Source organism: Ooceraea biroi, chromosome 7 (genome assembly GCF_003672135.1).
Source record: "Ooceraea biroi isolate clonal line C1 chromosome 7, Obir_v5.4, whole genome shotgun sequence".
Lineage (NCBI taxonomy): Eukaryota > Metazoa > Arthropoda > Insecta > Hymenoptera > Formicidae > Ooceraea > Ooceraea biroi.
Window position 1 is genome coordinate 8,924,115 of NC_039512.1, and position 23,073 is coordinate 8,947,187.

The 23,073-nt window shown below is 39.3% G+C and overlaps 2 protein-coding genes across 6 annotated transcripts; one reads left to right on the forward strand and one right to left on the reverse strand.

Moving 5' to 3' along the window:
- Positions 1-110: 110 nt before the first annotated feature.
- Positions 111-4,062, reverse strand: LOC105282349. Of its 3 annotated transcripts, none has more exons than XM_020032670.1 (6): positions 3,955-4,062; positions 3,618-3,825; positions 2,993-3,114; positions 2,772-2,923; positions 2,256-2,482; positions 111-1,672 (listed from the first exon to the last, which is right to left on the reverse strand). In XM_020032670.1, exon 6 carries the CDS (start codon positions 1,649-1,651, stop codon positions 257-259), a length of 1,395 nt encoding a protein of 464 aa, XP_019888229.1. In that variant the 5' UTR covers positions 1,652-1,672; positions 2,256-2,482; positions 2,772-2,923; positions 2,993-3,114; positions 3,618-3,825; positions 3,955-4,062; the 3' UTR covers positions 111-256. The 3 variants fall into 3 exon arrangements, with proteins under 3 accessions (XP_019888229.1, XP_019888230.1, XP_019888231.1); XM_020032671.2 differs by lacking the exon at positions 3,955-4,062 and adding an exon at positions 3,884-3,898; XM_020032672.1 differs by lacking the exon at positions 2,993-3,114.
- Positions 4,063-5,052: 990 nt separating this feature from the next.
- Positions 5,053-18,546, forward strand: LOC105282346 (microtubule-associated serine/threonine-protein kinase 3). Of its 3 annotated transcripts, none has more exons than XM_011344255.3 (22): positions 5,053-5,663; positions 5,877-6,096; positions 6,246-6,325; positions 6,401-6,503; positions 6,829-6,910; positions 7,223-7,325; positions 7,405-7,628; positions 8,028-8,103; positions 8,219-8,449; positions 8,528-8,759; positions 8,837-9,171; positions 9,249-9,421; positions 9,498-9,568; positions 9,660-9,887; positions 9,961-10,188; positions 10,321-10,921; positions 11,215-11,399; positions 11,473-11,693; positions 11,810-12,142; positions 12,402-12,467; positions 12,745-13,234; positions 13,434-18,546. In XM_011344255.3, exons 2-22 carry the CDS (start codon positions 5,916-5,918, stop codon positions 14,273-14,275), a joined length of 5,085 nt encoding a protein of 1,694 aa, XP_011342557.1. In that variant the 5' UTR covers positions 5,053-5,663; positions 5,877-5,915; the 3' UTR covers positions 14,276-18,546. The 3 variants fall into 3 exon arrangements, with proteins under 3 accessions (XP_011342557.1, XP_011342558.1, XP_019888236.1); XM_011344256.3 differs by having other exon boundaries at positions 10,321-10,891; XM_020032677.2 differs by lacking the exons at positions 5,053-5,663; positions 12,402-12,467 and having other exon boundaries at positions 5,916-6,096.
- Positions 18,547-23,073: the final 4,527 nt, after the last annotated feature.

The window sequence follows — 23,073 nt, forward strand, 5'->3', positions numbered from 1 at the left end:
TTCTGATTTGAGTCACTTATGACAAGAATGTCAATGATTTGATCGGAAGTAGAATTAGAGTCTTTAGTACTTGGAATACTAGAAGGGCCTCCGTAAAAAGCAATTTCAAATACGAATTAAAAAATAAATTCATTTCAAAATCAAATCAGTTATACAACACGCGATTAAGTTCATGAATAATCATAATTATCCTTGGAATATATGTATATATATTATATAATATATATATAAAGTAATTTAAGAAAATTTTAAAAAATTAAAACTTATTAAAATTGTTACTTGATAATTTCAAAATCTTTTGCCAAAAAAAGAAGAGGCCAAGGTCTTCGATGTTGCCGCTATAGGTTCCAGTTTCATTAGCACGTCTGAATTTGTCCAATAAATTTTTTTCGATGTTGCTCTCAAAAAACAATAAATGATTTTCAGCATTCTGTTCTGGTCTCGAAGTTACTAGAGTCGTCTTATCATTTTTTGTCTTCTGCAGCAGTTGATTGTATTGGAGTGCATCGGCTGAAAATGGAAAGAGGCCACATTTCCTGAAACCATTGCTCATCACCCTTGGAAGTTCTATGCATTCAATAGCGACTTTGAGGAGCGGTCCAAAATCTTCTCTTCGTAACTTCCTCTGGTTTTGCACTCGCCAGTCATGTATGCAGTCTTTCCAACTGGATTTAAGAGTTCGAAATAGAGCAACGTTAAGCGGCTGAATCAGGTGTGTAGCATTCGGGAACAATGCTATAAGTTCTATCTGATGGTCCATACAAAACTCGGCAGTCGGTAACGTCATATATGAAGAGTGTCCGTCGACATACAGAATAACCGGCCTCTCAATGTTCTGTGCTGTCAACCATGGCTCAAAAATGTTACTCATATATTTATAGAAAGTTTCGGCCGTCATCCATCCATTTTCCGAGTTCCCAACACCCCAATCAATTGGTACACTTTGCGAGACGCTATAGGGAATTCTTTTATAGGGAAAAACTATCATTGGGGGAGCCAATGTGCCTGAAGCGTTTGTCATGAATAGCACCGTCAAGCATTCCTTCTCGTCATTTTGCGTGAAGTTATAAATTGCCTTATCTCCTTTTCTGACCAGCACACGCTCCCCTTTCGGACAAAGATAGAAAGCAGACTCATCACAATTAAATATCCGGGCTCCATCGATGTCTATTAACTGCTTCTCAGCTAAATGCTGTTCGACCTCTTTGAACCAATTGCGTAGAATATCTTCTGTCACTGATGCTCGACTTTTGGGCAAGTTTTGAGCTATGCGACTAGAAATGTTCGGATGCCGACGTAAAAACGCTTCACACCAATGACGCCCTGGTAGTCCATCAGTAAATGGTGTTTTTCGACCCAGTTTTTTGATTAAATAACCAACGTTATATAACAGTTGTGTTTTTGTGACTGGGAAACCTCGTTGACTGAGATAAAGCATCCAGCGCACTATTATTGCCTCTTCCTCAGTAGATAATACAGTTGGTGGGCCTGATCTCTTTCCAATTGGTCGATATCCTTTCCATTTTGCTATTAGCGTTGATTTAGGGATACCACTTGATTTGCTAATACCATTTACTGACTTTCCAGAACGAACATCAGCGAGTGCCTTTTTGAGTTCTTCGTCTGACCATTTCTTTCGGATTTTACCCATTATACTGAATTGAAACTGCAACTATAAATCAGAATTCAAAATCTCATGAATATCATCAAAATTCAGAAATAGGATATATTTTTGTTAAAATTTCCACGCAAAATTTTGAAAAACATTTTCAAAACAGATTTTTCGTGTACTTAGTGATCTCGTTTTTGCCCTATAATCGGATTATTACATTTGTTGTTTTCTATTTAGCGATGAATAGTCAAGTAATATTAGAATAAAATATTGTATTGTATTTAATAAAGAAATCACTCAATAAGTAATTGAACAAGTAAGTAAATAAATAAGTAATTTGAAGCCATGGTCACAAATCGAGTACAAAACACACGATGTCCCAGTTAGTGACCTAACCTAAAGTGATAGCGTTGTCACTAGAGTTTTCCCACAAGTATATATAGAATATTTTTCCGTTTACTCGTACAAATACATCTCCCACCCATTTAGAAGCGTATGGAGATGGGTATTAATTACGTTTTTTTTACAAAAAGCAGTGAAAATTACAGTTATGACTAGTTTTCTTGAGCTAATCACAAATGGAGACATGCGTGTTTTGTTGTACCCATTTGTAACGTTCGTCTATATACTCAAAACTACCAACCTTTTTCAGAATCCACAAATAGCACAACACTCATTAATCCTTCACTTATAGTTTTGCGCAAACTTGTCTTTGAACATTTGGTTGTGACGACGTAACAAGACTGTGACTGTGCAGTAACAACCACCACATCTACTAACGTGATGACACACATACGCTCGATCTACCACTGATGGCGACACAAGCACTTTTATGTCACATTTTCACAAATATATGTTTGTCAAATATCACTGAAACGATATCAAACCGTAGCTGATTAATATCGCCAAACATGATGATTTTTTTTGAAGATGAATTGCTTAAAACTTCTGATTCGTTTAATAAAAGTCCACGAGTGGTCACAAATAGGGTCATGGTCACAAATAGGGACATTTACCTTATCATCTACTACATCTAAATATTTTCTTTATCTACATCTAAATATTTAGACAGTTTAGGAGGTTAAAGAATGAATTTACATTTTTTTAAAAATCCACACAAATGGAAAACAAATAAAGAGCTCAGAGCATTGCTACACACCTGTATTCACTGGTTCTGGTAGTTTAGATGTTTTGGTAACAGCTTCAGATGTAATGGAAGAAAACTCACATTTTCTTTTACTTGAAAATGGAAGTTTGTCGAAGAATCTACTTGTACCAAAACAACTTCTTTTATGTCAGCATCTATCACTTCTAAAAAGGAATTGGACTTATTAATCATTACAGCACTGATATTTTTTATGATAATAGTTACACACTAACTTCCATCAACTTTTTCCTTCACTTGATATACTAAATCTCCAAATATTGTTGGGACAGCGTCGCATTTCAATTTTTTTCCCATCTACGCGTGATTTTTCCCACATATCAGTTATGAAGTAATACTAAAGGATTGAGAGCAACATAAAATATATTAGAATTTTGATGTCAAATGTCAATACACAACACTATGAACACTACAAATATCGATATATAAAACTATAAATATGAGTACTGGGTCTGTTCGTTTTCGCTGTACTTCTGAACTAGTGCAATAAGAGTGAAAGAGAAAGTATAGGTCTGTTCTTTTTGGCTGCACTGCTGAACTGGTACAATAAGTTAGAGTGAGAAAAAATATACTTGTCTCACTTTAATGTATTGCACTAGTTCAGCAGTGAAACTAAAAAGAACAGACCTTATATTTGTCTCTTTCGGAGTCGATCCATGAATCTTTTCCTCTAGTGTAAAACTCGTGAAAAGTGAACAACTTCATTGATGAATATTGAATTCGTCAATGAAACTTTTCACTTATTTTCACGAGTTCAGAGAAAAAGATTCATGATTGAGCCCCAGCAGTGCAACGAAAACGAACAGTCCTATTGATTAAAGTTGAAAAAGAACATTATACTTCGCATAAAGATGCAGTGTCAAGTGGGGACCAATTCTCCATTCCACCAAGTTTTTCACAATTCGTAATCCATTTTTTCCTTTTTATTGCATCTCTTGGTAATCTGTTTATTTTAACACCTTGTATAGATGAAGTTTTACATCCTCTTATTGCACAACCCGGTATCTTTCCAATATATACAATTGGTTAACTTTACATCTTTTCTCATCTGTCAAAATAATATAAATTACCATTTCATAAAAGTTTTGTTTACTTGTGAAGTTAACCTTTTATTTGTCTTTTAGTAAAAAATTTTCTATATTTCATTAATATTAAATAGATTGAACCGAATATTTACCTGTAAGGGTACGGTCCAAGTCACGCTTCGAAGCGCTTCTAGACACTTTCTATCCTTTTCCTTCTGTCAAATGAGAAGAAGATAGAAAGTGTCTAGAAGCGCTTCGAAGCGTGACTTGGACCGTACCCTAAAATAGGCATATGGAGCCATTGGCCGCATTCAGCAGACTCAACCGCTTAGTAGCAATCGAACATAATTGGTTCTAACTTTTAGAACCAACAAATCAACATCGAGTGCCAGCGGAAAATCTAGTAACGTTGCCCAACTGTTGAGTCTGCTGAATGGCCGGATTCAGCGCACACAACAGTTGCGGGAGCGCTCAGTAATTAGTGTTTATGATTGGACTATACCTTCAGATCTAAAGGAATATACCAATAGCAATGAGCGCTCCCGCAACTGTTGTGTGCGCTGAAACCGGCCAATGTGGCTATGATACACCTTTCTTTTTACATCATGCTAGTCCCTGCATGTACATATTTGTACCTCTCTTTTTTTCCAAAACACAAGCCGGGCTTTTCATTTTCATTTTATTTTCAGATTTTATTACAAGTGCACGAGAGCGAAACGAATAGCATAAACGCGTCTCAAATTTAGCGCTAACGTTCACACGCGATAAAGCTTCACGAAAGCTAGGAAAGCGAAAAAATAAAAAACAAAAAATATAGATTTAGCAGAAACTTTATTTTGTTCATTCTTTATTACACGCGGAAGCTTGGCTTATTATTCGTCTATTAAAATGATCAACGGTTGTAAACTGCAACTCTTTTCATTGCGCCTATGCGCACACATTAAGGGTGATGTTCGCTCCGTCAATTTTCTTCCATAGATATTTCTTTTTTTTGCAATTAACTTTTTTTCTTCCCTTTTTTCTTCACGATAACGTAATAAGTATCTGTCGATTATAAATGGAGGAACACGGACGCAACGCAGTTGCTGAAAGGACTTTTCAGAGATCCGCAAAATGTAAAATGGCGATGCAAGAGTTCCATTACAAGGAACCACATGAAACGCACGCGCGCGCGCACCACTGAGAATCGCCGGGCGACGAAGTTGCGAGCGTGCGCGGTGCGTGGCGTGTGCGCTTTTTCATTCGCGACGTTTCGTGTCGTGTATACGTGTATACGTTCGTGTGCGTGTGTTGTCCATCATGAGTCACGGAACCCATGGCCACCTCTCGCCGATCACTTTTCGTAATTAACTCTCCCTCGCGTCGACGACAGTGATAATGCGACTGTGATCGCGGGAGCACGTGGGATGTGCTCGCTCTCGTGTTTCGGGAAAGCTCGCGCTGCTAGAAAAGATGGCTCTGACAACCGGTAATCGCATCCCTTTGACCGTCGTCGTCGTCGTTGCGTGCACTTAGTTTCGTGCGTGTTCGCTCTTCCTCCCTTCATCCCTCGCTCCCTTTCACTGTCATCTTCGCGTACTTTCCAGTACGCGAGGAAGATCCCTCGGGTATCTCGGTTCGTACCTTGTCGCGCCGTCGACGACGACGACGCTCGTTCCTCGAACTTCTTTTCACTCGCGTAATGTATTTTCGCGAGACCTCCGGAAAGTATCAACCTCGGGATGGGACGTCGTAGCTGTCGCTCAGAGAGATTTCTAGAGGTGTTAAGGGCGTACGAGAGAGGATCGAGACTGCACGTGGTTACGCGTACACATTTTCTGTCCATTGGATTTTTTTCTTCTCATTGAGCATCTTCAGAAAGGTACTGTATCGTACGAGCCGAGTTTTTCTTCATTTCGTACGTTGTGCATTCGAGATTAAGTGAAATCACGTAAATCGAAGCTTATGAAGAAATTGTCAATATTACAAAGCAACAATACATAACAAACAAATCTATTTACGTACACATATAATATAACAAATCCATCTTGTGACAACTGTTGTTCTTATGACTCGACTGTTTCCACCTTTCTAGTTGTCTCGCTCATCGAATACAGCAGTGGCAGACAAAAGCATGGATCAGACAAGGAACAGGCCGAGTAGGCCACGATTACGGTCGCACGGTAACTCTGCCAGGGTACTTGTATTTGATCAGAATGAAACAGATGAAACTGCAAACTGTAATGTCGAAACGGAAGCAGACAAACGTCCAATCCCACCAAAAGTCGAGAGCAAAGAGGCTCCGGTTCGGCCTGGTTGGTGACACTTGGTTCATTTACTTCACATTACCTGGATCTGTCTTTCAAATTTTCAATTTATGCTAATAATCATTTCTTTTATCCAGCGAAATCATTTCTTTTACCTGCACAAAATGTTATATTAACGTAAAATTGTATAATTTCAGTCAGCGGTGAACTGTCGAATCTTGTACGAATGAGAAATTCTGCAATTGGAAAGTCGGCACCTTCTCTATCGGTTCACATGGTCAGTATTTAGCGGTACTCGTGCCTGACTCTCTTACGAGTCAAGTCTCAGTAGTGACACTTATTCTTTTTCCAGCGTGATTTTAACATTCCTCGTCGTACCGCTAAAGCAGCTCATCGCAAATCTTTCATTACGACCACGTCGCCTACTTTACCACGTTGCCATTCACCCTTATCAGGTGCGTAATTTTTATTTCACACATTCACACAAATGACCATTAAATAAATAATAAAAATAAATTGCTTCAGCTTCACAGACTCGGCCAGAGCCTGTGAAGCTGAAGCAATTTATTTGTATTATTTATTTTATTACATTTTTTAACAATATCTTCTCGACACGCCCACAACATGCCCTTGATTTTATTAGACTCAAAATATCTCAAGTACATTATCATCTTTTTTATGCCCTACCATTTTGCTTATAGTTAGCAAGTAGAGAAAGAGAGAGAGGAAGAGGTCTATATTTTCTGATTAATTTTTGCAACTGGTTTTCTCCCAATCTAGCGTTCGTCCCGATTGTAGGCAGTCCTCTAGAGAGTCCTAGGATGTCATCCAGTCCACACTTTGCTTTTGCTCCAATTAAAAGGTACTTATTTCACTGGGACATTGAAATTAGTTCGATCTGCGATTGCTCAAGTAGACAACGTGCCGTTATTGGAAATGTTATGTACTTCTCGCGTTGTTATAAATAGAAGAGTCAGAAAAATGGTATAAAAATAGGGGAAAATGGTATTGTGCAAAGTCCACATGAGGAAGAGCAAAAGCCTGATAAACAAATGTTTCCAAGTCTTTACGTAGTGACTTTTCGAGAGCGTAGTTACCTGTAATTTACTCCTCTTTACGAAACTCCCCAAAAGTCGTAATAATTTGAAACAAATACACTGTTGCATCATTCAAGAATTGGCGCAAGTGCTACAGGAACTGGCGACGGCAGAAGGTGGTCAGTTGCCAGTTTACCGTCCAGCGGCTATGGAACGACGCCTGGTTCCAGTAATGTCTCGGTACGTTCATTGGTATGCGCTGATCGATCGCTGCTCGCGCGATAACCGCGATCGTAATTTGTCGTTTGTATGCCATCAGTCGCAATACTCGAGCCAAGAGCGTTTGCATCAACTGCCGAACGTTCCCACCAAGGACGAGCTGCGTATGTTATCTTGCCACTTTTCCAAACCTGGAACACCGTGTTCTTCGCATCCAGGTTTCCCAGGTTCCGGCATGTCCAGTATTCCAGGTAGCGCGTCTCTCAGTCTCGAGGAAGAGGGTCGTCGATCGCCGTTGCATCGTCCACGTTCCCGTAGTTTGAGGTACGTTGCGCGTAGATGATACAAAACTCTTTTCTCATATTTTAGTGGACCTGGCAATAGTCTCGATGTTCGGACATAAAATCCTCTAACTGAGGCAACTGTGCGCTAACGGGATTTGTTCGACTTTTAAAACACAGCTAATATTCTAATTAGAATCGACATGAATCAATATTAATAATTAATAAATTAAATTCGCTGCGAAAAATGTCTGAATCCACTAAAATATGAGCAATTTTAATGACTTACTAGCGATTTATAATTTCTATAGTAAAAAATCTTTTCTCTTGACGAGATTCAGTCACTGTCGGTTGCGTCTCTTCATCGAGATTAAACCACGTGATTGACTGCTTTCGACTACACGAGTGTATTAATCGCTTGTAATTCTCGTGGAATTTTCAGTAGTCCCAGTCGATCGCCCGTTCTTGACAATGAAATTGTCATGATGAACACTTTGTACAAGGAGAGATTTCCAAAGGTACGATTCGTTAGATCCGTTCGATGGACAGATGGACGGTTAAGCGACTTAAAATTTTGTAAAAATAATTATTAAATAATTCGACTGTTACGATGTAATCGCTAATCATTTCCAGGCGACGCAACAAATGGAAGAACGGTTAACCAATTTCATCAATGAGAATAAGGAGATCGATGAGTACGAGGTTGTGGCTAACATGACGCAGGATTCGCTACCGATTTTACGCTTCGTTCATCATCAGGTGATCGAGATGGCCAGAGACTGTTTACAAAAATCTCAAGAAAAGTTAATTACAACGAGATACTTTTACGAGATGAGTGAAAATTTGGAACATCTGTTAATGGAGGTACGTGAAGCATCGGTGAGGCACAATTTTATCAAGACTTTAGACTTTTCGTTATTACATTCGCATCCCCGTTTACAGACCAAGGACAAATCTTTGGAAGCCGCAACGAGACTAACGGGACTGATAAAGAAACTCTTATTAGTTATATCGCGACCAGCTCGTCTTTTGGAGTGTTTGGAATTCGATCCCGAGGAATTCTATCACTTGCTCGAGCAAGCTGAGGGTCAGGCTAAAGTCAGTGCGGGAATCAAAACTGATATTCCACAATATATCATTACGAAGCTCTCCTTAAACAGAGATCCAATATCTGGTATGTCTTTTCTTACTCTCGTACCACTCGCAAGCTCTATGAAGCACCAGCGCATTTCTTACGCAAATTCTTTGTAGAATTGCAAGAAGATTTGAATAAATTGGAAGACTCGGCGAGTTCCAGCGACAGCAATTTGCAAGTGACGTCGAGTCCAAACAAGGATGACGACAAGTGTCAACGTATCCCGTGCGAGAGTGACTACGAAGTGCTGAAGCTCATTAGTAACGGCGCCTACGGCGCGGTGTATTTGGTCAAAGAAAAGACCGCTCGACAGAGATTTGCTATGAAGAAGATCAATAAAAATAACCTGATGCTACGGAATCAAGTGGAACAGGTGTTCGCCGAGAGGGACATAATGAGCTTCACCGATAATCCGTTTGTAGTCTCCATGTATTGCAGTTTCGAGACCAAGGTACGTCACAGGCATCACATTGCGCGTCCTTGCTCATGATTGCGAGTCATCAAACGTGGCATTGTGTAAACTTTCAGAAACATTTGTGCTTAGTAATGGAATACGTAGAGGGAGGAGACTGTGCAAATCTTTTAAAGAATATAGGTCCGCTGCCGCCGGATATGGCGAGATTTTATTTCGCGGAGACTGTCTTGGCTGTTGAATATTTGCACAGTTACGGCATCGTACATCGGGATTTGAAGCCTGACAAGTAAAGATTATTACGATAAATAATTTTGTTAAAAAACACAACGGAATTGTTGTTATTGTTTCTCCTTTCTCCATAGTTTACTCATCACTGCCCTGGGACACATTAAGCTTACCGACTTTGGCCTGAGTAAAATGGGTCTGATGTCCTGTAAGTGCGACGAGCAAGTTTCTTCATCGTATTATCGCGGTAAAATAAACGCATTCGCAAACATTTCTGATGATCGTATAATCGTTTCAAGTGGCAACGAATCTCTACGAGGGTTACATTGATCGGGATACACGGCAATTCTCGGACAAGCAGGTGTTTGGCACACCAGAGTACATTGCTCCGGAAGTTATATTGCGCCAGGGTTATGGCAAACCGGTCGATTGGTGGTCCATGGGTATTATTTTGTACGAGTTTCTGATTGGATGCGTGCCCTTCTTTGGCGAGACACCAGAGGAATTGTTCGCTCACACGGTAAACGGTGAGTTTCTTCGTGATTCTTCATCGAGTATAATATCGACAATGACCGATCGATAAATCTCATTTCGTTTCAGACGACATCGAATGGCCGGACGAAGACGACTGGCCTGTCCAACCCGAGGCGAAGGACATTATAACGGCTCTTCTACATCAGAGTCCTAGGGATCGATTGGGAACTGGTGGATCGCACGAGGTCAAGGAACATCCGTATTTTTATGGGGTAAACTGGAACAGCTTGCTCAGGCAGAAAGCAGAGTTTGTCCCACAACTGGTTAACGATGAGGACACGAGTTACTTTGACAGTAAGTGGCAGAGTCTGAGATGAGAACAAATTTGTAAATGGCAAATGACAGTTCTCCCTGAAATTGTGAAATTCGTTCATTCTTCGTCGTACGATTCGCGCTGTAATATTTCGTGGCCGTGTAATGTTTCAGCTCGTATGGACAGATACAACCACGACCTGGGCGACGATACGGACGACACCGACGATTCCCCCCTGTTTGGATCCTTCTCCTCTTATTCGCCTCAATCGCGCAAAATCTCGCAGACTCGTCCTCCTCAGCTAAATCTTGACGCGGAACCGGACATTTCGAGGAAACAGCCGTTCCGTACCGAGCTCGAGGGCACGGTCGCGCAATTCTCCCTCGGATCGAACGTGCCTTCGGTCACACCGCCGTTCAAATTGGCCGATCAGTCGTCCGCGCAATCGTCCGAGAGGCATCGACCACCCGTCTCCACGGTAAAGAGCAGTTCCTGCGTCGAGAATCAAAATAGAACCGACAAATCAAACGCCAGCACGTCGTCGTCCAGCAGCGCGATTTCCACGATTCCCGCTGCTGCGATTTCATCGAGCAACGAATCTCAGTTGACGATCATCAAAAGTACTCAGACAGAGGGAACGTCGATTAACCTGAGTACACCCGACTCCTCGCAGACCGAGTCTGATGATATCAGCCCTCAGATCCAGAGAAAGCGACATACGCACTCGCGTGAAAAGCTGCCCAGGTTCAGTATATCCGTTGACGATGAACACATGTGAGTCATTCAATTACATCCTTGTTATGCGAACACGTTCTCCCTTTTAACATTTATTTTACTTTTAATTTCACATGTACGTATTAATCTTAGATCATATAAGTCCTGAACATAGCCACTGATGTGGTCCATACTTATATTGTCTAAGATATTAATATATTAATACGTAATTTATGATCGACGGTACTCGGTATAGCTGCCAGCGCACTCGTTTCGAATTCACGATTCATCATTTGACAATCAAGCGATCGAGCTTAATACTAATGACGGAACAATTTTATTTTCGCTCGTAGATTGGATCTCTCGGCGGCGAATAAAGACGCAGCGGACGAGAACAAGCACAATTCCAGCACCGACTCTTTCGAATCCTTCAGTGCCATATCCATGCTGCCATCCGCCCGACAAAAGTCTAGATCCGTCATCAAATCCGCCTCGACCAGCGGACTATCACTGGTGATCCCGACCAGCGACTTTTCTTGTACGTATTGTTCTTTCTCTCTCTTTCTTTCTCGATCACTTCTCACTTGAAACGTGTGATTTTTCTTTTTCAGATGACGCGCCGCTAAATGCTCAACCCATCGAGTCGCCCGGTGGATCGTCTACGGCGTCCTCGCGGGATACCTCGCCCTGCCGCGAGCTGAGCCCTCTCGTTACTAGTCTGAAACCGCCCATTATCATCCGTCGGGGACCGTGTGGCTTTGGTTTTACCGTACACACCATCAGGGTTTACTATGGCGACAGCGATTTTTATACGATGCATCATTTAGTAATGGCACGTACGAACGGTCCACGCCGAATATTCGTTTCTCCTTTAATCGGATAAGACATTTTTACTCAAGTGAAAAGTGAGCCGAAAATCTCAATTTATCTTGGGCAAATTTTTTACAGGAAGTCGAACAATCCAGCCCGGCGTTCGAAGCTGGCTTAAGACCGGGTGATTTGATAACGCACATAAACGGCGAACCGGTGCAGGGCCTGTATCACACTCAAGTGTTGCAGTTGATGCTGAGTGGCGGTGACCACGTGACACTACGTAGCACGCCATTGGAGAACACCAGCATCAAGACGGGCGGTAGGAGGCGCGATCTCGCGCAGAGTAAACTCGCTCGCCGGACGCTACACAAACAACGGAAGCAAAAGCGAGATCACTCGGACAAGAAACGGAAAACGTCCCTCTTTAAACGAATAAGCTCGAAACGAGCGAGCGTAGAGATGCAGCAGGTATACACTGCGTTACAAAATTTCGCTTTTTTTCTACACGGCTAAATTGCTAAATGTGATTTCGCGTCTCAACGATGTCTTTCGTGTTGTATATAATTATCCGTCGAGATTCTCAGTGTCTTAGTTTAATTTTGCACAATCAGGATCACAATAAAAAGAGAAAAAAATATGTATGTAAAGAAAGAAGAGAAAGAGGATCGGTCAAGGCACCAACATATACGCAACACACCGATTACGTTAAGTGCATTTTCTTTTGCAGCCGTTAACTATCAGTTGTCCATTGTCAGCACCCATTTTGTCCAGCGACAGCAAACCTCCACTTATGGTATGATTTCTTATACATTCGTTGGTCTTTCCCATTTCGACTTCCGCTACCGCAAAACCGTTGTTTCCGTTGTGTCATTCTGTTAAACAACACATGTCTCTTTTGCGATTACACGAGTGTTCGGCTTTCGCGCGAATGCTATTTCGCATTTAATTATTTCCGCTATAGTAATTACATACACAAATTGTTGTACATGTTACAAAGACTGAGGGTGGTTCCTAACTCGAGAATTTTCTCGTTTGTTCGATCAAGAAAGAATTGCATCTAACTTTTTCAGATGGCCGCGGGGATATGTTCGCCCTCGATGGTGACGCCTAGCCGATCGTTCCAGTCGTTTACCCGCTCGCAGGAGACGTCACCGTACTTTGCGGCATGTTCGAAATCAGTTTGCAGCCCGTCCCCGCCGACGAACCGACCCAGCTCGGACTCGTACCACTCTACCGGGAATTCCAGTCCGTGCTCGAGTCCAAACTCCTCGTCCCCGGGTTCCAACACGTCCGTGGGCAACTTGACGGGCATCTCGAACCAGTCGCACTACCAACGTCCAAGCACGCTTCACGGTCTCAAACACAAGTTGCACACGGCCGCGAAGAACATTCATTCGCCGAATCGCAGAAAATCCGTTGGTCACATACCGCTGTCGCCACTGGCCAGAACGCCAAGCCCGTCACCGATTCCCGCTAGTCCGACGAGAAGTCCGAGTCCCTTGGCTTTCCCGACGGGTCATCAACCCGGTAGCTCCAATACCACGCAGTCTTACAGTCCAGGTATCCGAAAAGAGAACATTTCCGACACCGTGGTGCGAATAGTAGTAGTGGTATGCAAGTAGGGTTGGGTAACTTTAATTTTTTTTTAACTAAGTTAAGTTAAAAAAATTAATAACTTTTAACTATTTAACTAGTTATTACCCAACTCTGGTACGTAACAAATGTAAGTGTTCTAATGGCCCTACTGTGTGTCGTTTAGGGGCTTGCTTATCGACGCCAAACAGTCAAAAGAAGGGATACGGACGACCAAAGTCCGCGGAACCAGGCTCACCGTTACTTCGACGAGCGCTCAGTCCCGATCGGCTTCACCCACGCTCGGCCGAGAGCAAGACGTCGATATCACCATTGGCGAATACCGTCATAAAGGTAACACCACGCGTTACCATCGCGCAATCGTCCCACAATAGTAGCGAGATCTCGGATGAATCCAACGACAGTTTCAAGGAGACGAATGAGGGTGCAAAGGTCGAGAAGAAGGCATCGAGCGAACAAAAGGCGGATTATTCGAAATTGACTCATAATATATCCATCAATTTGAGCAACGTTAGCATATCAAACTCTTGCGGTAGCACGCAATTGCCGCGAATAGCCGAGGAGAAGGACTCTCCGACGGGCGTCAAGAGCGACGATTACTCGTCGTCGAAGGAGATGAGTGCGGAGAAGTGCGAGAGTAAGCAGCATTGCGTTTCGTCGACGTGTAGTGATCATCGAGCGGAAGATGTGGAGAAAGCTCGGAGTGACGAACGCCAGGCTGCGGCCAGTGGCAGCAAGGTATCGCAATGCAACAAAAATACGGAGGAGAACGTAACTCAATCGGGTCCCGCGCCGCGAACGAGTGCGCAAAATTCACAAAAAAACTTGGAGCAGAGGCACAAGGTGCACGTTACCGAGCAGAAGGGCACTGTTAAGGGCAACGCGGAGACTCAACAACAGGAAACGAAAAAGTTGCTCAAAAGATATAAAACCGATCTCAGTGATGGCGTCCATCCGAGCACGCACGAAAGCGGTCCAACGTTTGTCAAGGATAAGAAGGGCAATTAATTTCTTCACCTTTCGAAATGAATTTTTAAACAAGCGGACAATCTTTATTTACCTGTGCGTCAATCAAACGTGAAACCGGAAGGGATATTGACGATCGCGCGCACGTGTTAACGCGTGCACGAGAGGCGAGACTAATCAAAAAAGGAAATCGATGAGAAGCGAGAAAAAAAGAGAGAAAAAAGATTCTAGAGTTTTAATTGCGTAGCTTTATGGATTTCTATATCCAAATCCACAGGCTTCCGTCAGCTGGATACACATATATACATATATATTTCCGAAAAGTTTTAAACTATTTCCGTATAAAATGTAACGTTTGTCGTGTGAGGGGGACATATCGCATGAGATGCTTTAACTGTGCGCACGGACGATGTGGATATTCGTTGTTTTAATTGTGCAAAGTTACTAATTCGAAATTACAATACCGCGTATTAAAGTCGCTCCAGCATGGAGACGATTGGGAGTGATTTGATGCTTCGGGCTACAGTATTTACACGATCTCATTTATATCTAATATATCTAAAGTAACATTAGCGCACATCTCGTATCCATGATGAGCATGGTATTCGATAGCTCGCGTACAATACGAAGTAGTTTTATAAGGCGTTTCATTGAGAGAGGATGAGAGAGAGAGAGAAGCGTAAAGTGTCATTTAGTTGCAATAATTTTTATAATGTACAAGATGATTCCGTTACGTGCATCACGAGAGACTATCGAATATATAAAACGATAAGAAAATAACGAAAGAAAGTTGAATAATAAAAAATCCATAATAGGAAGATGTCCATTTATCCATCTTTCTACGTAATAGATTGTATTAAATGCAATTGGAATATCTGTGTATTTCGCTACTCTATAAAATACTTGTTTCCTTTCTTGTTTCTTTAACATAATAAATGACCCGACCCGCGCGAAGCGGTAAATAATTAATTTATCACCGTTTATCACCAGTTCTCACTACACATGTATGCACTATATATATATGTGTGTGAATCACAGATGCATAATCGTTTTATTGTCTCGATATTTAAATATTCTAAATTTATTTTTATTCACCAGTGCATTCACCAGTGTGCGTCGTGCAAAAAGGAGAAAATGCAATCAATGCTCGTACTTTTATTTGTGACTTGGACGCTTTGTCACGCGCAGGCATATAGATATAACGTAATATAACATAATATAATATATGATACGATAACATGTATACAAAACTATTTGTTAGCACACAGCAAAATCAAACGTCTATTCGTCGCGGAAACATCTTGCATACTATAAATTATTAAGATAGTGGGAATCATGGGCGCCCGGAGCGGGGGGCAAGGAGGGGCAAAATCTGGAATTGAAAAATTGCAATGTTAAAATTCTAAATCTTGAGCAAAAAAACGAAAAGAAAAAACAAATAAATAATGCACATGAATTATATATCTATAATAAATTTCGAAATGAAAAATTTTCCTTGAGTTTCCTATCTTTAGAGGACCCCCTCCCCCCTTGAATTGTTTTCTGCGGGCGTCCACGGTGGGAATGTGTGAAAGATCAAAGCACTCGATATGCAATTGCCGCAATGCAATTAAGGTTGTCGTTAAGCATTATCGTCGCTCCTTGTTAATTTATTGTGTATATAATATCGTATCGAGAAACTGCTTTCACCGAAATATCAGCGCCGTCACAGTCCCGAATAAATGGTTCATCGAGTTCGCTTCGCTTGCGGCTGTATCAACGAAAGAAAGGAAATCTTGCTTCGCTAGGGGGCAAGCTCCATCTCTGCCATAACTCGTTTACGCGTTATACGATTTGATATCCGTAACTCTATGTCAGTCACCAATTAATTAACTAAGAGCCAATTGTTCATTTTGCAGTTATTAATAATAACGCGCGCTAACATTTGTCAAATTGTCACTGCTTTTTTCAATGAGGTGCGTGCTTGCGTGCGTGTGTGTGCATGCGCGAATGCAGACTCTATTCGTGGATAGAAATAGAGATTGTTGATACATGTTTTTAATAATTACTCTATAAGTCTCCTTTGCATCTATATACACACACACGCGTATATGTGCATAATTTGTATACTATACATGTGTGCGTATATATATGCTAAATGAAGATTCTATATTAATAATTATATTAATACACTAACGATTAACAACTTTACGTGTGTATAGTATTTATGAAATATAAAATAAATTTCTCGCGCGTCCGTCGGTGCGAAGCGCGCGTGTTGTCGTCACGAAATCTGAAAGCGACTTAATTCGGCCTGAGATACAGCCAGGTTCACACTTAAACTATCTGTACCGATTTACTCTGTAGTTTTAGCAGTCTAGTTGTAAGAATGTTAGCGCTCGCTTCACGGAATGCTGCTCGGTATAGCGGTCAAGCTTATTATTCTAAATGTCCAAATATTGCTCATGTTCATTCAGTGAAGCGCGATATATTTACAATTAAGCTTCTGTATACGCATAAATATATAAATGTATATCAAGAGGATATGTATATATATTTATATATTTCTGTAAACATTTCTGTCAAAATGTTTCAGACAAAAGTAAAGGCGTTGAGCTTTTCACCAAGTCGAGCAATTCGATAGCGACTCTCCGCGCGCATTCCGCGCATCCGTAATGTGCGTTTCTTTATTGTTAAACTTGTTTCTCAAATTTCAATGAGTACAATCAGTTTCGGGGTATACCCGTGTAGATATCGCTCATTTTATATATATGTACATGTGTACACACACACACACATGTAATATTTATTAATGTACCCGGAGAGTCGTAGGTATCTCAATCAACGTTAAACTGAAAAGGTGAAATATCGACTTGAAACGAATTATGCACTCACTGCGTCCTCGTGCAGGGCTTTTCCCAGGATTTCGCACTTCTGTCTCTCGTTTGTATGTTTCTGCACATGTTATTGAATTATTACGATGTTAATACTGACGTCCATTATGTCTAGCTAAGACTTGAAAAAAAAAAAGATTGTCATTGTAAACCCTTGCGATTAAAGCGCGGCTAAGTTCCCTAAGAACGCGTTGCACGAGCCGTACCGTAAACGATAAAAAGACGACAGAAAAGACGAAACGAGGATTAAATAAACGGCAAAGGTTTCCTGCGTAATTTCGAAAAGCCACACAATTTATGAGTTTCAGCAAGATTATCTCAGTTTATCGTTAATGAGAAATCTTCGTTTGAATTTATCGTCAGTCGAGTCATTTGTCATTAAGAAATGGTCAAGTTGCACGTGATGTAATCGGCGTTGTTTGAAAGTTTACGATAATTTATCTAAGAAAAGATTTACGTCATAAGTTAGAAGAAGAAAATCGAAACACGTATTGGAGCCGGGGAATAAATTATACTTCATTATTTTCGTAATCACGGATAAGAGCGCAGACGTAACGGAAATGATTATAATCGTAACGGCGATTATATCGGAGAGACACGATCGATTATAATCGGAAGACTAAGTCGTAAGATTGAAGGAAACGCTGGATGTTTCCACGCAAGTTTCACATGATACAAGATAGTGAATGTCCTTTACGTAGACTATCCTAACTATACGGTATGTATGAGAATGATACGTTATTGTATGTGATAAGTGGAAGCATCATTGTTATTTCGTTTTGAGTTGCATAAAAAAAGAGGGAGTAAAAGAGTCGTTTTCGTCATCGCATTTAGACACGTAGGCTGCATCATTAATCAAATATACGGAAAGTTGAGCGAAAGAGAGAATGACTGTGGCTTTTAATATTGTACGTATATTCTTTTTGCGTGAGAGAAACTAACGACTTTATCGTGAGAGTGCATGTTGATGCGTGTGGAATGCAATTATCTTGTTGAACATTTAAAAACTTTAGTGCAAAAGTAATAAATTGCTAATTTTAAGATTCGTTTCACGCGCGACTGTCAAGTTATTTTTGTTCTCGCGTTATGTACTTGGATAGCGTTACTCTTTACGTCGTTTGTAATGTTTAGCTGAGAAGAAGAGAAGCGGATCCGTGTTGTTGCTCTTTCTTTGCTTTACTGCCTCCGTTGCATGGTACAGTTTTTCTCTTTGAGACTTGAAAAATTATCCAATCTTTTCTATTTTTGCACATGCATAAGCGGCAGCTTGGATGAGCAATTATCAACTATGTACACTCATATATGTTCCTTTTGTATCATTATTGAGAGCAAGCGAGAGAGAAAGAGAGAAAAAAAAGAAAGAAAGAAAGATTGTATCTAATGTGATTGTAACACAGGATTTAAAAATTTGTATAAATACTAATAATTTATCGCCCTGAACCCACCACTCTTTCATTTATCCATACGTGCATAATCGTCGTCAACTGTACTTATATTTGTGTTTCGACAAGGTAAAATTTATATTCTATAGGGTAAGTCGAGGGAAGATGCCACAATCTCGTATTTTTTTAAATGAACTGTCGGTGTAGCTACTATTGCATTAAGTGTAACAAGATTAGTAACAACCACAACGTATATCCTCTTATTTTTTTCAGAAGTTTTGAAAATATCATAGTAAGTTGAAAAAATGCATATTAAATCTAATTTCTGCAGCTTAGAAAATAATGATTATTATTATTTAGAATGTATTTTTTCGTACTATTACACATGATTAATAAAGATTTTTGTTCTCTATGAATAATATAATTTTTTAAATTGTGACGTGGCATTGCATTAAATGGTGTATAAAAAAAATATAAATGTTTGAAATACGTTTTGAGGTAAGCCACATTGCCGATAATGTACATAATTATTGTGCAATATGTAATCTCTATTATTATGATAAAAAGGGCCTAGTGTGTGATTGGATCCAGATAATTTGCAAACAATGGATCCATGAAGAATATCTGGGTAATGAAAAATACTTAGAAAAATTAATTATTATTTAGTTTTTTTATTTCATTAATTATTCGTTCACTTAAATTACCTAGTTTTTAAGTATTAACGTTTATTTCATGTTATTGTGAAAAAAAATTAATTTTGTTCTTGTATATTACTTATTATTTCTTTATTGTATATTATTAAACTTTAACTAACACATGAGGAAAGGATAAACAAAAGTTAATATAACTCTTTCTGTAAGTTACATTTTTCATAAAGTTTTTATTAGAATACGACTATTGGTATTAATGATATAAACCAGGAATTAATGTTGCCACTGCGTCAATAATTAAAATGTACGGATGTAGAAAACGGATAAGAAACACATACTTTTCACAAGTAGTGGAAGTAATTTAAAGTTAAATACATTTACCGTGATTGACAGTGGAATTTCCTTTAGAAATATTTATTTGAAAGTATCCGACATTACTAACAACGACACACTTCGCTAGACTTCACTGATCAACTGGAATGTCAAAGGTATTAATATGATATATCTCATGTATTTACTCTTTTTACTTTAACAAAATGATAACGACAGGCACAGTATGGGACATAATATTCGCTCTCTTCATAAGTGATGCAAGGGATTGTAGGTTGGTTTAAAATAATAACATGTTTATTTATAATTACTATAAGTACAATATATATATATATATTTCGAAAGGATAGACTAAAGTACAATTAATAGATCTACGATCACGCGTTTTACTTGTTGAAGACTCGCGTTCGGTTTGCTCGGTCTCTTGGTGCTCTCGGAAGCCGTCTCTGTCCTTTGTTATTGTCGATTACCTCAATCCAAAACAATATTAAGCTGATCAGGTATTTGTCTTTGCCTTATTTATCTCGTGTAATACGCGAATATAACACACGATTTATTACATTCACACATTAGATCACAATTATATTTCGCATAAAATTATTGTTATAAAATATATTTTAGACAACTTCTTCTAAATAATGTATATAAATATATAGCATTACAGATCTTTGCCAATTAGTATTTTTAAAACACATGTATTTTATAATTGAAATTTAAGATCGATCTAATTATAAATACATTCGTGTATAAAATTCAAAGAAAGCGTATTCTGAAAAAGACATGTAGTATTGTAAAAGATAATAATTGACAAGTAAATACAAGTTGTTCAAGTTTTATACGTTTTCGCTCTTTTAAGATATATAATTTTAAAATGTAATTTTCGAAATATTATACAATATGCTTATCGAGTGCCAAATAGGATGTTAATGTTAACTGCAGTAATGAAAAATGAAGTGATAGACTATTTGCTGATAATGCGTCCGTTTCATATTCGCACATAGATTTGTCGCACACTCAAAGTTCTGATAAGCCAAATGAGACAGTTAAATCATAGAAAACAATCAGCTTCAATAATAAATAGAAGTTTTTACAGTAACGACGGATTTATAATTAATAAAAGTATTCGCGCGTGATACAAAAAGAATGATACAACTTCAGAACTCCCATCGCACAACGTCTTTGCTAAAGTGATTGACATAGTTGAAGCATCCGTTTGACATTTTAAGTATACATCAAATTTAATTACACAACACACCGAAAAGAATTGTTTTTCACAAAAGCATGCAATTGTTTATATTGCTAATTGCTCCACCTAAGCATTAAATCATCCACATAATTTCCGTTTAATTTCTTACATATCTGTGCACGCTGTCGCAACTGATGGATGGATTCCATGTACTGCTGACTTGCATCCGGATGACTCTGATGCCACCGACCTTTCTCGTCACTTATTGTATTCATGAACCCCTTAATTCTAGCTTCTAACGTTGTATAATTATGTTGTATTCCTTGTTGCCCTATTTTTAGTCTAATCGTGTCGAAGAGAAAATAGTCGCACGGTGATAAATCCGGCGAATGCGGTAAGTGATGTAAAACACACACTCGATTCTCAGCACACAGATAACGTACATCGATGTTAGAATAAAGTGATTTATCAAGCAAGAAATAAAAGTTTGGTTGCCCTGACACGAAATATTCTGACCGTTTTTCATTGATGTTACGCCACACATTCACCATCCACAGATACAAAGAAAATGTCGCTTCTTCTCCTTCGCCAATGTCTTCTATTTCTTCTACTCTACGTATCATACAGAATTCATGATATATGATGCCTTTCGAATCGTAGAAACAAAGAAACGCCATCATCTGCTGTCTCGCCGTTCGCTCTGGTGATTGCACGCGAAACCATGTCATGCTTCCAACGATTGTTGACTCCAAGAATCTGGGATTTGTATCGCACGTGTCAATAATGTCCGTGCAATAATCGCAGCGTGCCTGCTTTTGTTCTATGGTGAGCTTGCGTGGCACGACGCAGCCATGAATCATATCCTTTTTACTGTCGGCAAAAACGAAATTAATATCCTTTTCTTGTAGGGAAAGTTTAGCAATAAACAATGCAGATGATGGATTCCGATTATGAACTTTACGGGCGTTGGCGACTTGGTCTTTAATAGCCTTGTAAACTTTTGTATTAGTAAATGTATAATAATAGATGTCTTCTCTTCCCTCGCGAAAAAGGTTCTTCCATCTATGAAGTGAGGTCGGTGAGAATTCATAGTTGTAAATTATTTTTAACACTGCGTATATTTGGCACCGACACATCTAATTTCAAACAAAATTTTACGATCGCGCGGTATTCTACTGGGAGTGTTGAAATAAGTGCCATGTTATCGCGAATGATTCACTGTCAAACTACTTACTTGATTTGAAATTGTGACGGATAGTATGTACGGGGTATATATATGCCAAAGTATCACCCCTCAGACGTAAGATAGCGCTGGTAGTTTTGGCGGAAAAATTAAAGTACGATTTGTTTTCGAATACACTGAATAATGATCGATGTAGTTTATTTACATACTAGCAACACAGGCGCGCACTATTTTATTTTATTTTTCACGATGAAATAAATAACACAAATTTATCAATATAACCGCACTGACAGCCACTATGACATTCTGACATTCGCAACACGAAGTTCAAGCCACACGAAGTTCGAGTCAAGCGAGAGAACCAATCAGCGTCGCGGAAAAGAGGCCTCAATATTCGATAAAAAAGAACTTCACGAAGTTAACACGCCTTTTTTAGAATAGGAAAAAAATAAGGAGGAGGAGGATTATTAGTGGCATATTCCCCAACTTTTGGTTTGGGTAAGATGCCACTTTTGTGATTTTTTCTTAAGAATTATATTTAACTTTATTTCTTTCGTCAAAAATCCTGAAACAGTAAGTTAAAGAATAAACATTAAACTTGATTTTGGTTTACTTTTTTCTCCTTTAAACTATATATCTTTTTAAATATTACACTTCAAAGTTAACTATGGCACCTTCCCCTGACTTATCCTAATATGTTTATATACGCACGAATTATCCAACTACCTTTATTTCATTGAAGAATTTGCTATATGTAGAGATATGTAGGGAGACAGAAAAATCTGTTACTACCATTTGCCAGTGACAACGTCTGCATTATTTGATACGCAAGGGTGTCTCGGAAAGAAAATGCGCGGCATCTGGACGAGAAGGCTTGTTTTATCTCATTCTATTTAACGCATACTTGAGCAATCTGTTGAGCAACGTGTAAACTCGATTTCATTGATTACTCGTATACCTAATTTACATTTAGCACTACTTTCGAATGATTCCTCTAGTGAAGACTGTTTATACCGTTTATCAATGAAACGGAATAATTGGCTGATCTAAAAATAAATGGAAATATTCATTCGCGATTGCATAAATGGCACGACGTCCGCGATTATCTTAATTAGAATTTTAATCGCAGCGATTTGCATCTATTTTTATCGACGTGTTGATGCATTCGAGTTTTCTCCTCCGTTCATCGAGTGCTTAAAAAGAAACGACAAATTTGTACAAAATCAATGGTATAAC

What these genes read in the sequence shown, in the direction of transcription:
- LOC105282346 (XM_011344255.3), top strand. Translation starts at nt 5,916, where the DNA reads ATGGATCAGACAAGGAACAGGCCGAGTAGGCCACGATTACGGTCGCAC. An exon ending in CGGGATTTGAAGCCTGACAA is followed by an intron (nt 9,422 to 9,497) that starts GTAAAGATTATT and finishes CTTTCTCCATAG; the next exon opens with TTTACTCATCACTGCCCTGG. An exon ending in CCCGACCAGCGACTTTTCTT is followed by an intron (nt 11,400 to 11,472) that starts GTACGTATTGTT and finishes TTTCTTTTTCAG; the next exon opens with ATGACGCGCCGCTAAATGCT.
- LOC105282349 (XM_020032672.1), bottom strand. Translation starts at nt 1,651, where the DNA reads ATGGGTAAAATCCGAAAGAAATGGTCAGACGAAGAACTCAAAAAGGCA.